Source organism: Felis catus, chromosome D2, assembly GCF_018350175.1.
Source record: "Felis catus isolate Fca126 chromosome D2, F.catus_Fca126_mat1.0, whole genome shotgun sequence".
In the NCBI taxonomy this organism is placed as follows: Eukaryota; Metazoa; Chordata; class Mammalia; order Carnivora; family Felidae; genus Felis; species Felis catus.
Window position 1 is genome coordinate 60,219,947 of NC_058378.1, and position 13,290 is coordinate 60,233,236.

The following is a 13,290-nucleotide window of genomic DNA, read 5'->3' on the forward strand; positions in this document are numbered from 1 at the left end:
TTCTGAAGCCGGGGGCCATCACAGAGCTGGGCTGCCTCCAGCTTCCAGGAACTGAGTGACTAAGCCTATTTGACCTTTTCCAGGCTCGTTACTGGACTCCTAGCCCAAGAGCCCCCAACCCACCAAAAGGAAGAAGGGACAGTGTCTAGTGGGTCTGGGTGGTGTGGTGGCAGTGTCCCGTGTATCCTCCTCTCTGCCCAATGGCTCCTCTGGAGGGATGACCTACTGAGACTGAAAGCTTCAGCTAAAGTGACCCCAGCACGTTTAATGTCTTCAATCGGATTTAATTTCCAAGCACTTGATTCAATTAACTCAGCAGGAATTGTGGTAGGAGTTCAGGCGTGAGAGGGGGATAAGCAGCTAAAAGAAGGATGGTCTTTGGGAGCAATGCCCTGCTTCTAGCTCTCTCCTGCTCCGGAGGGTCCTCCGGAGGACACAGCATAGCTGCTGGGGCATGGACAGACATGGGCAGCTCCTTTTGTGGTTGAATTCTAGGAGATGATGGGATTCCCATTTGGAGTTCTTAGAACAGGTATATGTAAATGGGCCAAGAGATGGGCTTCTACAATGGAAGGCAAGGAGTCCTTCACTACTGCTTCATGCCCTTGTTCATTTCATAGGCAAGGAATCCATAAGCAGTGAAGGCAAGGGAGGCTACACCTGTCTGAACATAAGTGGCTTCTACTAGAGCCAGGAGACTTAGGAGGAGAGTGAGGATAGGTAAGGATCCCCTAGCCAAATGGGAGCAGCACCTGGGAGATCACCTTAACCCCGTCTTTGGGAAATGAGTTCTGAGTTAACAGAGATGAAAAAAAACAAACAAAAGACACTAAAAAGACTCCCATACAAATCAATTTTTAATAACTCCAACTCGCTACCAGCTTCCAGCTCCAGCTCCTCTGGGGTTTATCACTGTGGAGAACACTAAATGCCCCAGGCTGAGCTACCCATCTAGTGATCAGATGACCCAGCCCCTGATCTCTTAGGAATCTGCATCTATACATGGCAGCATGCTGGTGGATCCTCTGGAACTAGTGCACATCTGCTCAATGTTGGAGCCAGAACTCTGTGCCCAGGGAAGGCAAGTATCCTAAAGAGATTTGAAGCTAAGTGGAATAGCAGCCAGGGAGGTCCCAGACCTGCTCTCACTGCTGGTTTCATGCCCTTACTCCCAGAGTCTTCTTATGGTGCTTGTGTCCTGCCAGCCTGAGAGCTTTAGAAAGTGCTTTAGAAGGTGGGAGGGGGGGGGGGAGGGGAATCTCAGACCAGCAGCTACTTTGAAGGCAGCTGTGGGGTAGGGAAAGCCTACAGAAGTTCCATGGAGTCTGTCCAGAGGAGGAACCATGGGCCAACTTCCCAAAGGCCAGGAGACTGGCCTGTGGCTCCGCCCAGAATAGACAGAATGGCCTCTCCATGATGCACACCTGGCCCCTTTCAGATGGAGGGCACCCTGCCCCCCAGCAAGTTCTCTCCCTTCCAGGCACCAGACCACAGCAGGAACAGATTCCTCCCTAGAGGAAATTCTTAGGCAGGCTGGATATAAACAACAGCCGTGTGAGGGGGCGGAACACGTGGAGGGGAGCTCAGCAGAGGCAGGAGAGGCTCCCAGAGGAGAAGGTGACTGGGGAGGTGGGGAGGCTGCTGGAAAGGGAACCAGCAAAGTAGGCACCTGAGGGCTCCAGAAAACCTGTCAATGTTTATTTCACACACACACCCTAAAGACAGTTTAAACCAGATTGAAAATTAAAAGCTCAGGTTGTGACCCTATAGTGCTGAGGAGTCAACGGGTTGGAAGGCAGGGGAAAGCTAACAGGCACTCTTGGTGCCAAGAATCAAATCCAGAAAGTGGTGGCTGGACAGCAGGGCATTGGGCAGATTCTAATCTCCAGTCTCCCAGATGGAGAAGGTAGAAAAAGGTCCTCAATTCCCACCCTACCTTGAGCTGAGCTAAGGGTCCTCACGACTGGACAGTGCACCATCAGGGGCAGGGGACACAGACTTCAAGCTCAGCTCAGTTCCAGGCCCAAAGAAAGCAGAACTGGCTCCATCTACATCTGAGAATTAGTCTGTTTTCAGAAGCCTCGGACAGCCACTGATCCTCAGGATGCTGGCCTCACCCTAAGACTTGCCCCAACAACCCCTGAAAATCAGTCAGCAGCCACAACTTGTAATCTCAATTGAAAATGTGAGGGAGTGTCCAGGGAGCCCATGCTGGAAGTCCCCACATTCTTGAAGGCTTCTCCCTGTGTCCCCCCAGTCCCTCCCCAAATAAGATTTGATTATCCCTGGTTTGCCCCTCCTGGCCCCTGCTGTCCAAGCTCCACTGAAGCGTGGCCTTCACCGAGAGAACTCGGTATCTGTGTAATTCTCCAACCTAGGGGACGGCCCCTCTCCCCTCAGTCCCCCTCCAGCCCGGGAGCCTCATGGGTAAGGGCAGTCAGCAGCTGCTCAGATTCCTGTGGCCTCAGGAGATAGTGGAGAACTCCTTGAGCAGGACTTCCTGGCTGAGTGTGTGGAAGGCCAGATTTCTCCTGACGTTGGTGCTAATGGATCGAACCTGGGAAAGGGTGGGGGAAGGTAAGAGGGCACAGGCAGAGAGAAAACAAGGAGAGAGTTGGTTACAAACAACAGAGGGCAGTGCCTGAGGGACAAGGCCGAGATGCAACGCTAGAAGTTTCTCTCTTAGGAAATGAACCCTTAACAGCTATCATCCCTGCAGGCAAGTGAGCAAATAGTTCAGTGATAAGCTGATAAGCGGAAGAAAAGCAGGGCTGAGAGGCAGATGTGAGAAGAGTACATGTGGGCACCTGAAGAGGCAGAAGTAAGCACAGACAGGGAAGGAGGGTGAGGGCAGGCCTTTGTCCTTGCCTCAGCCATGCAGTGGGAGACCGGTCTGGTCAGTGGTCTGAAAGAGGAGGAGAAAATGAGGCCAGGGAATGCATTTCTGATCTCCTCACTCTCTCTCTGTATTTATCTACTTTCCTGGGTTGGAAAGAACACCTGGAGACACAGCCCCTGTCTGGCACAGAGGGCAGGAGTACGATCCAGAGGCCAACGAAGAGGAGCAGGTCATACAGCTTGCGAGTCCCAGGCTTGGAAGCAGGACCCAGGTTTCTCAACTCTGAGTCCAGAACTCTTTCCATACCACAGAGAAGCCCCCTGCTTTAAAGGGAAGTCTGGGGCATATCCCTGTTGTGTCCCCACTACTCCCTTCATGCTTTCTCCCAATAGATGGAGAGCCTTGCAGGAAGTGTTGCCTCTGTCAGTGGGGGAAAGGACTGTGGAGAAGGGGTCAAAGGGCCAAACTCTCTACTCTGACTGGGTTCTGGGAGGAATCCAGCACACTCTGGAAGGAGTGCTGTTCATGGGCAACAGAAGTGAATGTTGTTTAAGAGACAAAGTGGGAGAAGGAGGAGAAAAAGCATGTGTATCTATCCTGGGCCCCAAAGACCAGGGAGCTTTCCTTCAATTTCTGCTTAGCTATGGGAAACATAATGAAGTCATCAGGCAGGAGGCGGAGGCAAGGGCAGCACGGCAAACAGCGGGCGGCTCAAGCTCATTACCTCCAAGCCCAACCAGACCCTCTTTGCTCCCTGGTGCTAGAGGTAGAGATATAAGGAGAACTGAGTCAGGTAGAGGCTAGTACCAAGAGAGATCCCCTAACTCCTCCACAATCTTTTCCTCTCCAATTACTTACTCTCTTTGTGAAGTCTGGGCCCCCAGTAATCCCCCCACAACAACTTAAAGACTTGCCATAAATATACTTGACCCCATAAACATACTCGACTCTGCTATCTCTTCATATCAATTGTTTTCCTGCTCCCAACTCACTCACTTCCAGAGCAGATCTCCCTCACCCTGGGGAAGTCCAAAATCTCAGGAATCTCATGTCAGGGTCAGAGCAGGGCTGTGTTCAGCATAAGACAGATAATCTACAACCCAGCACCTTCATCATAAACTTGGCATAGGGAAGTAAAAGCTGGGCTGAGGTGAGTTCTGTCCCAGCAGTGGGAGGGCTGAGGCTATGGGAAGGAAGTATGCTCTGGTCTCAACTCGCAGCCACGACATTCATGTACACCCAGGCTGGAGGGGCTGGGGGGGGGGGGGGGCGGCAGGATTGAGATTGGCAGGCTTCGCTCTTCCTGAGAGCAGCTCTAAGCACGGGGCAGCAGACAGACCATCAACGGGGAGAGCCCAGTTCTGTGGCAGGGCTGACTGGGAGACTAGTAGGAGGCAGAGCAAATGCTCACTGACTCCAGGTGGCCAGGGGTAGGGGCTGCAGGAGGCTGAGTGATGGGAAAGGGGGGTGTGGGGTGAGGAGTGAAGACTGGAGAACTAGATCGGGAGGGCACTCAGACCAGGAGCCAGTTAGGAATTTAGGAAGAAGTGATTGCATAAGGAGGAGAAGAATCAATGACTCTCATTAGCTGCTGGAAGACAGGATACGGGGTAATGAGCCAGAGCTGCCACTGGGAACACACGTCAAACCCCAGGCCCAGCTGGAGCTGTGCAAGGGCCGTCTCCATGGCTGCAGAAGAGAGATGGGCAATGCTGCCTCAGGCTTCTCACACTTCCCCGCCTGGCACCAGTACCCTGGGGAATATCTTCTCTCACTGCCTGGTCCTGGGCTGCTTCAGGAGACAATTCGCACACCCAATCCCAGCAGACTCCTCAAGTCTTATTTCATCAGCCTTTGGCAAACTGTGGTTGTTTCCTTAGATGCCCACCTGCACAGTACAACGCACCGGCTGGGAAAGGGCCCTCAGGAGACACAGGCAGAGGTGGAGGCGGGGCAGACTCACCAGCTCCTTGAAGAAGGCAGCTTCCTTGTGCTGCTCCGAATAGCGCTCATACTGGTCCAGGCCATCCTGCAGCTTCAGTGTGAGTGTGTCATAGTTGGCTCGTACTACCTCCAGCACCTGCAGGAGGTCAAAGGCCAGGCAGGGCTTAGGCCATTCAAACCCTAGGTCACTTGGTCCCCAGGCCCCTCTTGCTGCCCTGCTGGGTTGGATTCAAGCTGGGGTGACACCTCCAAGAGACCATGCTTACTACTTATCACCCAGAAAAAAAGCCTGGTCACAGAGCAATTCCTCAGGTTTCTGGGACCATTTTCTAACCTCTTCTATTCCTGGCTTTTCCTGACCCGTCCAGCCTGGACACCAGGGCTGTTTACTCTGGGTATGGTAAAAGAGCACGAGAAGAGGTGACAGAAGAGTGAGTGTCTGAGCTCAGCAACATCCCCAAACCATAAATGTGTTCTCAGCCATATCCTGCAGCTTTCTTTGGCTAGGCTGTCACAGTTGCTGAGTAAGATTTTGCCAATATCTCCTTCCTTTTCCCTTTCTGGGAACCACATTTCTTCAGTCCCGGGATGTTCCTCAGCACCATCTGCCGCTTGTTTTCATCTCTCAGTGCCAACTGTCTTCCTATCCACTGCCTGGATCGAACTTTTGGGCCTCCCAGCCTTGTGATGTAGGGGACACTTTCTTGACTAAGCTAGAGCTAAGCGCATGTTTTGTTCTGATGAGGGGTCTCTCCCCTTTCTCTTACTTTCTATGGGGGTGGGGTGGATTCAGACCTCCACGGACTCCAGGAACCTTGGATCTCAGTGCTTCCAAAGGAAGTTCTGGTAGGACTTCAGTTGATAAGACCATGAATCAAAGCCAAGGACAACCAGGGGGAAGGGTACACCATTTAAGTTAGAAAGGAGCTGGGCAGAAATGAGAGACCAGGAGATGGAATGACTGTTCACTGTGGTAATCTGGGTGGTAGCTATTTTGCAACTTGACCTGACAGAAGTCTATGACATCATGAAGAGCTCCCAGCTCAGTAAGGAGCTTGGGAGGAATGAGTGAGGCTTAATTCTATCTATCTATCTATCTATCTATCTATCTATCTATCTATCTATCTATCTATCTATCTATCTATGTATCTATCTATCTATCTATCTATCTATCTATCTATCTATCTATGTATCTATCTATCTATCTATTTTGAGAGAGAGACAGAGAGAGAGACAGAGAGAGAGAGAGAATCCTAAGCAGGCTCTGTGTTGTCTACACAGAGCCCAACTTGGGGCTTGATCTCCCAAACAGTGAGATCATGACCTGAGCTTAGATCAAAAGTCGGATGCTTAACCAACTGAGCCACGCTGGTGCCCCAAGAATTAATTCTAACAGAAGGTAGGGCAGGGTGAAGAGAATAAGCTAGAATCAGGACTGGTCAGAGGGACTGAGGATGGCCTCCTGAGGGGGACAAAAGTGCCTCTGGGCAGTTCTCACCAATTCAATCTTGTGCCAGGGCACATGTCACTTGGTAGAAAACACTTCTGCCTGCCAACAAATTCTGAGGGGAGAGTACAGATGGAGAACACAAGGAGGGCTTGTGTCCTCAAGTTTGGTGGGGGGAGGGACAGCTAGGGCAAACGTCTAGCCTAGGCTCCAGGCTCAGTGTCCTTCCCTCCAGACACCCAGCTCCTCAAGGTCACTCTGCCTGGCTGTGTCCCACATACCCTAGTAGGGGCTGGCTCCTTTGCTTCTAATTCCATTTATCAGCTCTGTTAGCAGGAGGACCAGTACTCAGCAATGGCTGTCACTCACAAAGTAATCCAGCCCTCTCATGCATGTGGGCTGTGCTTGTAGCAAAAATATCTATAGACAAGGTCTTGGCTCAGAAGTGAATGGCTCAAAACCCCGTAAAAAGCAAAACTCCAAGATGGAACTGGGCCCCCAGAAACCAGGCGGAACAGAGTATTACATGCTTTCTCTAACCCTGAACTCTGGGCAGCCTCAGCAATGCCTATGATCCAGTATCCTGGGCTCAGTCTTCCCTAAGGGGTATCAGGTAAGACAAATACTATGCTAAAGCGAATTTTGAGAAGGTGCAGCCTGTCAGAGATGCTACATCCTGAGAGCCTCAGGCCTCAGGCAATGCTGCCTTGATCCCTGGGCTTTCTCCCCTTGCCATGGCCAAGTGGAAGGTCTAAAAACAGATATTTTTCATTCCCAACAAAGTTGGCTTTTGGCAGAAGAATTCAGTTCTGTTTCTTAAAGGAAGGCAAAACAGAGAAGGCCTTGGAGCTATCAGCTCCTTGGAAGGAAACCAAAGGCCTGGATGGACTCCGTGCATGATCTCAGCTCTCCTCTTGTCCAGACCTTACTTCCTTTCTTTCTTTTTTATTCAAGGCAAGCTGCCCTTCAGTTCACCGAGCCTCTGCCATCTCCTGCCCTCATCACCTCTCTTAGATTTCCAAGAGAAGAAGATATTCTAAGTTCAAGTCTGGACTCCAGTCCATTTGGGACTTTGGAACATTAGGGCTACTTCCTATTCTGTGACTTCGCTTTCTGGAGCTTCAGACATTAGGAACATGTCCCATTTGGGCCTCACACTCCACACTGGCCTGGGACGCAGCAGAGGGCAGCAATGAGGCAGAAGACAATCTCCCAGACTGCTTCTGTCTAAAGACCTTAGGTTTTACAATTTGCAGCTTCAGTCTCTGGCTCCTGGCCATTCCAAAGGTACCTCCTAGGCTGAGGTCTCTCCCCAGTCCATCAGGTAACAGTCTATTTCCCAAGTGCAAGCCCACTTTCTTTCATCAGCTGCTGGGCTTGTGGGCTTCCTAGAACCATGTCCACCACTTTAGCTCCAGGCAGGTTCAAAGTCAGAAAAGCACTGATAAGCCACATGTTCTCTAAGGAGTCCTTACACCCCACATATGGCCCTCAGTAGACAGAAGCCTGGGTGCTGGCAAGGAACCTAACAGAAAGAGAACTGAACTGGGAATCTCACTCTTACTATGGATCTCAATTTACCTAATGAGCCTCAACCCATCTCTATAAAATAGAATTTGAACTCACCTTCCTAAAAGGACATGGAATAAACATTTTGATTCCTGAAAGTAACATAACAACTGATAGAAACACTGTCATCCCAGTAGCTATACAGCTACCTAGACAGCTCCTGGGACTCCAGAATAACTGTCTTCACAGCCCAGGAAGTACTTACCTATTTTGAACTAACCCAAAGAGCCTATGTGCATAAATAATTCTTCACCACAAAGGAACATCTTCTGGATTTAAGTGGAAGACACAAACGGCCTCAGTTTCAAAGATTCTACGCCCTCTTCTTTGCCTTGAAACACTTTGCCTCAGGTGAGAGAAGAACAGATTGGGGACTGGGGTGTGAACCTAAACCCCTCCCCTGGAGTCTCTGGAGGAAAAGCACCTGACATAGGCTTTAAGGTTGGAGAGACATTTTGGTCCCAGATCAACCACTAGCAAGCTATGTAAACTGATACACATCACTTAATCTCTTTGAGCCTCAGTTTTCTTATCCTATCTATACTATAACTGTATAAAGCTCATATACGGATGACATGAGATGACTGTCCAGTGTCTTGCACATAAGGAATAGTCAGTAAGTGCTTACTAATTTTACAATGAAAAGTTATTTCTGGTGACAATAGGCATTTGGTAGTTCTTATCCCCAGATAGTGCTAACCATAAACCAGGAGCTAGGGCCTTGCACATCTTTATTCAGATTCTGGTGAAGAAGAAACCTAATTTCTCTATTCCATATGAAGCAGGCTTTCCATAATGACCCCACTATCCTGAGTGTAACAGGTAATGTATCAGCCAAAAGTCAGAGCATGTCCAGTATCCACTGCTTAACAGTCCTGGTGTGGTGCAAGGGGATACAGGTTATATTAAAGAAAAACTGAGCAGAGATGCCCACAGAGGCCAGTTTTGCATAACACAGGTTGTGAAGCTCTTGGCCATATCAGGATCAGGAAGGAGAGAGATCCCAGTGCACAAAGTTAGTTCAAAATTGATGAGGTTTTAGACATACATACACACCCGTCTCCAAGCATGTACAATAGGCATTCCCTAAAGACTATTCAGTAGCCTGTGCCCCATATTTTTAGCAGAGCCTTTGAAATGGGAAATAACTTCTGGCCTAAAGACAGCAGCAAAGGAAAATCACCAATGGAAAAGTTCTTGCAAATGGCTATCCTATCTAGATGTCAGAGGGCTTTGCCTTGTGCCTGAAAAATTGCTTAGTCTCAAATCTCTGATGGACTGAATTCCCAGAAGGAGAATTAGCAGACAACTAAGTAATAGGATATGACCTGACAGCAAACTTGTATTGTATTCACTGCTTTCTCAATTTGAACTGACATCTACAGTATAACCTATTTGGGGAGAGTATGTAAGGCTGCCACCAGCCCACTTCCAGCCAGGGCAACATGCAGGCCTTCCCTAAAGCCAGGCTGCCAAATGAGGATGAAACCACAAATAGAGAACAGAGAAACTATTCTCTCCAAATAGAGAAACTTAGAGACTTTTTATAGAATAGGAAATAAACATGGAACCTATCAAGATTGCAGTGGGATATAACAGAAAGAGGCTACAGAAGGGTGCCTGGGTGGCTCAGTCAGGTAAGTATCCGATGCTCGATTTCGGCTCAGGTCATGATCTCACCATTTGTTGAGTTTCAGCCCTGCACAGGGCTTTGCTCTGACAGTGTGGAGACTGCTTGGGATTCTCTCTCCCTCTCTCTCTGCCCCTCCCATGCTCTCTCTCAAAATAAATAAGCTTAAAAAAAAAAAAGGTGTTTTGTTTTGTTTTGTTTTGTTTTGTTGAAGAAAGAGGCTACAGAATTATAGAAACCTAGGGTCAAATCTTGGCATCATCATTTAGTACTTATAGGACCTTGACCTAAGCTTTAGGTTCTTCATCTTAAAATAGTCATCATCATACTATTTTCTTAGAATATTATGAAGATTAGAGATAATATATAAAATAAACACAAAAATATAAATGATAGGATCTCACCAATAGAAGAATGAAGGCTATTGAGACGGAAACAAAACAAGAAATGGAAATAGAAAATACTTGATGTAGGGGTATCTGGGTGGCTCAGTCAGTTAAGCGTCAGACTCCTGATCTCAGCTCAGGTCATGATCTCATGGTTAGTAGGATCAAGCCCTGCTCTGTGCTCACAGCACAAAGCTGCTTGGGATTCTCTCTCTCTCTCTCTCTCTCTCTCTCTCTCTCTCTCTGCCCCTCTACTGCTTGTACTCTCATGTATGTGTGTGCACGCTCTCTCTCTCTCAAAATAAATAAACTTGAAAAAAAATTAAAAAAAAGAAAAAATACTTGATGTATTTAAATAAGATGAATGCGGTGGCTGAAGGGCAGCTGGGAGGTCTGGCATCATCATTAATATGTAAGAATAGTGATATGGAAGGCAACCTTACCTCTTTTTGCCAATGTTACCATGGTGACAGAACCATAGAAATAACAGTTCTGGAAGGAACCTTTGAAATCACCTACCTAATCCATGGCCCTCATTTCACAGATGAAGAAACAGATGTCGAGAAAGATTGTAAGTTATCCAAAAACACAAAGCAGGGATTAGACAACAGAATTTTCTGACTCCCAATCCAATGTTCTTCCTGTATTGGCAGGCTAGTTTAACCTGAGGCACATTCCTTAGTTTACAGGCTAAACTTAATCTTTCAGAGAGCATTCAAGGAATTCAAAGCTCACTCCTAAGAAGTGGGAAGCATGATCTGTGGAGAGCTGTGACCTGGAGAAAAGCTTGGCTTGATGTTTAAATTTTCATTATTACCAGGTCCCTCAGGGCTCCAGGGCATGTCAATTTCCACCAATAGAAGCCAAAGATCCTGCTCAGCCTTGTTGTAGTTGGGTGTCAACCACCACCAAAACTGTACAGACCACTCCAAACTCATTATCAGCAAAATCGAGATTTGGTTGCTATTTTAATTACTTAGTACTCATTGAGAAGCTTGAAATACAAAGGTCTTTAATCTTCAACTGGACGTCTTTATTATTTTTTGTAAAGTTTATCTATTTATTTTGAGAGAGAGAGAGCACGTGCACAAGCAGGGGAGGGGAAGAGAGAGAGAGAAAGAATCCCAAGCTGACAGAGTGGAGCCCAATGCAGGACTCAAATTCACAAACCATGAGATTATGACCTGAGCCAAAATCAAGAGTTGGATTACCCAGGGGCCTTTTCACTGGGCTTCTTTGGCAGCAGCCGTCAGGTGGTCTCCAGGCTTGGGGTGGCTGGAGATGAATGCCTCCTACTGTGTGACTTTTTTTTTTTTTAAAGTAAACTCTATATCCAACATGGGTGTTGAACTCATGACCCCAAGATCAAGAGTTGCAGGCTCCACTGACTGAGCCAGCCAGGCATCCCAGAATACACTCTACAATGAATACTCATACCTCAAGGCCAACCTTCCATTCTCTGAGACTGTAACCACTCTGTTCCCACTTCCATGTCTTCTGCTTTAACCCTGCCGAACCCCCTAATCATAGGAAAATTAATCTCTGGGTGATAATTAATCTCTGGATGATTTAAAACAGATAAAGTAATTATAAGGACGAAAGATGATAAAGACTTTTTAGAGGATTTTCATGATAATCTCCATCTATCTCTCCCACTGGACTCTGGCCATTTCCTCTATTTCAGATGTTTATTCACTAGAGAATATGATTTTTTTTGTCTCCATTTTTTTTCCCCCACAAAGCAGGAAAAGACAGCTTGAGAGATCCAAGCTCTGAAGCCACAAACATGAGCATCACCACCCATAAGCCTGCATATTGCCTTTGCTTCTCTCTCCCATCGGTTAGAGGGAATTGACCAGGTACTGCTTATTATATGAGCTGATGATGGAGAAGTAATGAAAGAACCACAAGCCACTGGGAAATGAAGTTCATCCTTCACAATGGCTCCAGACTTGGGACAAACCTATCTTGGTGCTCAGAGAACCAAGAAGGTCTGAATAAAAAGGTTTGCTCTCCATGCCACCTCTCTAAACTGTTCCCTGCTCCACTGTAATGTCTTATCTCTAAAGAAATGGTGCTGAGCAGAGTAGGTCTTCAACAACACTCAGCGGCAAATGGGCTGCTAGAGCGGAGAGCAACTGCCAAGTAGCTGCAGACAGTTTTTTCTTTTAATTTTATTTATTTATTTTGAGAGAGAGAGAGAGAGAGAGAGAGAGAGAGAGAGAGAGAGAGAGAACACATGCATGTGCTCGCACTAGCAGGGGAAGGGCAGAGAGAGAGAATCCCAAGTAGGCTCCACGCTCAGCACTGAGCCCGATGGGGTGGGGAGAGGGGGACTCGATCCCACAACCAATTGTGAGATCATGACCTGAGCTAAAATCAAGAGTTGGGCACCTAACCAACTGAGCCACCCAGGCCCCCCTGTAGGCAATTTTTATGATAGATGCAGACTGAGCTCTCCCTCTCATTGTCTATGGAAGAACAACACTGTCAAACACAGTACTTCTCACCCAGGCAGGCTGAAACCTTTCTCCTTCTACTCAGTAAATTTCCTCAAACTCAACGGAAGATACCCTTTCCTCGAAAAATGAGAATGACTGACTCAAGGCATTGCCTAACTCCCTTTTCTGAATTTGTCATAGGGCTGTAATGCTCTGTAAATTTTGGCAAGAGACTGAAAAGAAATTGGAGTTCACATCCTTCATTTTTCTCTGGAAGGAGCTAATCTAGCCTCCCATCCTTCCCCTACTTTCTCCAAACCAGACTTTCCCCAGAAATGATGACATGTCTCCCAATGAGGGACAACACTCTCTTCTCCCAGAAGCAATAAAAGTCTGTCCCTAACCTTGCAATTTCACCAGTGTAAGGACAACCCACAGAGGCACTCTTACAGTTAAGCGGTGCTCTGCTCAGGTGTTGGACTGCATGGAAGTGGAATTCTGATAATAAAGAAGCAAAAAGACAATTCTTCCTCCTCCATAATCCACATTTAGTCTTCAAAATCAAGGCTAGCTAAGCAAGAAGCACTGCATAGATGTTCTCCAAATAAAGACCTTGGTGGGTCACTACTGGATCTAGTTGTGCTTAGGCCCTGAAAAAGAGTTTCAACCAACAGCTAATAATTTTTAAAATAACATAGTTAGAAGTATGGCTCTATTTCACTCATATGTGGAATTTAAGAAACAAAACAAGAAACCACAGAAAAAGAAAAGCGACAAACCACAAAACAGACTCTTAACTAGAGAGAACAAACTAGTGTTTACCAAAGGGGAGGTGGTGGATGGGTGAAACAGGTGAAGGAGATTAAAGAGTGCACTTATCTTTTTATTATTATTTATTATTGCCATATTTAAATGTTTATTTTTGAGAGAGAGAGAGAGCCAGAGCATGAGCGGGGGAGAGGCAGAAAGAGAGGGAGACACAGAATCTGAAACAGGCTCCAGGCTCTGAGCTGTCAGCAGCACAGAGCCCGACG

The 13,290-nt window shown here is 47.4% G+C and overlaps 1 protein-coding gene and 1 long non-coding RNA gene across 2 annotated transcripts in view; one reads left to right on the forward strand and one right to left on the reverse strand.

The window, feature by feature from the left end:
* Window positions 1–839: 839 nt before the first annotated feature.
* The window catches only part of ARMH3 (armadillo like helical domain containing 3), a 173,485-nt gene continuing 161,034 nt past the window's right edge, over window positions 840–13,290 (reverse strand). The window contains exons 25-26 of the mRNA XM_003994351.6: window positions 4,803–4,919; window positions 840–2,557 (exon numbers count right to left, since the gene is read on the reverse strand). Coding sequence (XP_003994400.1) covers window positions 2,465–2,557; window positions 4,803–4,919 — 210 coding nt within the window. The 3' untranslated portion in view covers window positions 840–2,464. The remainder of the gene's footprint in view (window positions 2,558–4,802; window positions 4,920–13,290) is intronic.
* Window positions 10,300–11,832, forward strand: LOC109492660. The gene is made up of 2 exons (XR_002146610.2): window positions 10,300–10,386; window positions 11,558–11,832. It is a non-coding gene; the product is annotated as an uncharacterized LOC109492660 (long non-coding RNA).